The sequence below is a fragment of the Etheostoma cragini genome, unplaced genomic scaffold (genome assembly GCF_013103735.1).
Source record: "Etheostoma cragini isolate CJK2018 unplaced genomic scaffold, CSU_Ecrag_1.0 ScbMSFa_4023, whole genome shotgun sequence".
Classification (NCBI taxonomy): domain Eukaryota; kingdom Metazoa; phylum Chordata; class Actinopteri; order Perciformes; family Percidae; genus Etheostoma; species Etheostoma cragini.
The window spans coordinates 56566-58985 of NW_023268352.1; the positions used below are offsets into that span (position 1 = coordinate 56566).

General features: G+C 44.5%; 1 protein-coding gene across 1 annotated transcript in view; it reads left to right on the top strand.

Annotated features, from left to right (window-relative positions):
• Positions 1–438: 438 nt before the first annotated feature.
• LOC117941021 overlaps positions 439–2420 on the top strand; it is a 9374-nt gene continuing 7392 nt past the window's right edge. The window contains exon 1 of the mRNA XM_034866127.1: positions 439–534. Coding sequence (XP_034722018.1) covers positions 495–534 — 40 coding nt within the window. The 5' untranslated portion in view covers positions 439–494. The remainder of the gene's footprint in view (positions 535–2420) is intronic.

Below are 2420 nucleotides of genomic sequence, written 5' to 3' on the forward strand. Positions count from 1 at the left end.
GGCTCCAGTTTTCCAAGAGAAGTATTGATATTATCATCATCCAATACAGAGCTCTTCAACTAGACACCAGTTTACAAAGGATCCAAAGCTGACTAGCAGTAGTATACACAGGACATATATGTATTTACATGTATATATCTACAGTGGGGTTGTAGAGTTTAGGCACCCTGGGTAAAAATGTGTATTAATGTCATAAAGAAGAAAGAAAAGATGAAAAATCTCCAAAATGCGTCAACTGACAGATTAGACGTTCATACAATATGTCACAAAAAGTTAGATTTTAATTCATCTTTTACACTTTCATCATAACAGAAAACTACAAGATGGCGTCTGCTAAAGTTTGGGCCCCTTGCAGCCCAAACTTTCCATGAGTGACTTCATCTTTTAAAGAAGTACCAAGTTCCTGGTTTTTGGGGGGTGGTGTGAGGAGGGACTGCATCTTTTAAAGAAGACCCAAGTTCCTTGTGTGCCAGTGAAGAAGGAAGAGTCCCAACATGGCCGTCCGTCCCTCTTTGATCTGCTTCTTCTTCCTCGGTGAGTCCACTCTGTCCCTCTGTCCTGCTGCTGGTTTCTGCTCTTCTTCATTCAGCAGGACACGCTTCCTCTACTTAGACATGGATACTAGCTTCATGTACTTACACATGGATACTAGCTTCATGTACTTAGACATGTATACTAGGTTTATGTACTTAGACATGTATACTAGCTTCACGTACTTATACATGTATACTAGCTTCAAGTACTTATACATGTATACTAGCTTCATGTACTTATACATATACATACTACTATATTAATGTTTGTTCTGATTCAAGAACAACAATAAATATCGCCATGCTTCACCCACCATTTGTTGTTTGTGTTTTGTTTTCAAATGAGGAGACTATTCTTTCACGGATTATTTAAGTTACCTTAATGAACCTTTGAACTGCGGGACATTGGGTCTTTTTGGGGCCGGGGTTAAGTGTGTGGGAGTGTTTATGGTCAGGTTGAATATGTTTGTATGACGGACTACGTTGTTTTGTTTCAATACACTTTGTGAAACTCATATATATGTTTTCCTTCGTCTATGGACAGGTTTATTAATCTCACTTAACGGTATTCAGAGGGGTTCTGGTGGATGACTTAGTTGTGGTTTACTTACTTAGCAGGGGTAGGTTGTATATAGCCATTTTATTGACATCGGAGATCCGCTCATTACCTTAATTTTATGCGTTGTACTTCTCCATATGTATTTCCTCATGTGCCTTTCCTCTTAATGCGGGACTCCCACGACCCGTTTTTTTCTGCTATTGAGCCGTCACCACCCGTAAGCGTATCATTGACTGCCATTCATTTTGGCTGAGTTCCCGGGCATTGACCTGAATTATTGTTGTTCCTATCGTTGCTGCCCTCGGAGACGGGGAAACGCTTTGTTCTGCTCTTCTCGCAGGCAAACTCCAAGCGCCTCTTATTCACGCTCCTTCGGCATCTCAATTCTGCCACTTGATTAGTTCTGTAAGCGACTTCCTTCTTGTCTAACCTTTTTTCTGCTGCCCCCCCCTCTTTCCAAGTTAGTATTGTCGTGCACGGGGCATGCAGATGCACTTTTTGCGGCATTTCCTGGCTTCTCGTCGCAGCATTTCCTTTTTTCTACGTGCTCTTTGTCATTCTGCTGTTCACGACGCAGCTCCCTCCGTGGGTTTGGCGGTTGCTGACGGGGTCATGGTTCGCTTTCGCTTAGCCCTCGGGATTCTGTGATCTGGCACAGAGTCCGGTCTCCTTCGACATTCCATGACCTACAACCCATTGTCGTGGCTAACTTACTTTTGGGGGCACAAATGGTCACAAGTCCAAACTCATTTACTCAAACACAGCTGAAGAAGACCTCTTTAATAAAGAAATTCAGACACTCGGCTTTCTTTAGCGACAGACTACTTAGAGAGCTGTGCTTTTGATACTACAGCATCACTGGTGAGGTTTAAGTCCAACAGACTGAAACCTGAGGCCTTCAGTCTTCAGTACAGGGCAGACCGATAGACCAACAGCAAGTAACACCACTGATTCTACCTGCCGCAGACAGGTGGAGAGGTAGCTATGGTTACCTGTTATCAGCTTACTGTCAGAGGACAGATAGTTAGTCAGACACTACAGGCCTGTCCCTCACGGTCAGACCCTACAGGCCTGTCCCTCACGGTCAGACCCTACAGGCCTGTCCCTCACAGTCAGACACTACAGGCCTGTCCCTCACAGACAGACTCTACAGGCCTGTCCCTCACAGTCAGACTCTACAGGCCTGTCCCTCACAGTCAGACACTGCAGGCCTGTCCCTCACAGTCAGACACAATCAGAAACTACAGGCCTGCCAGTTTTATGACCTTATCTTCTAATTTGTGGGCTCCACTGTCAATCTTTCCCACGTGGGCCCAATGGGGAGTGTG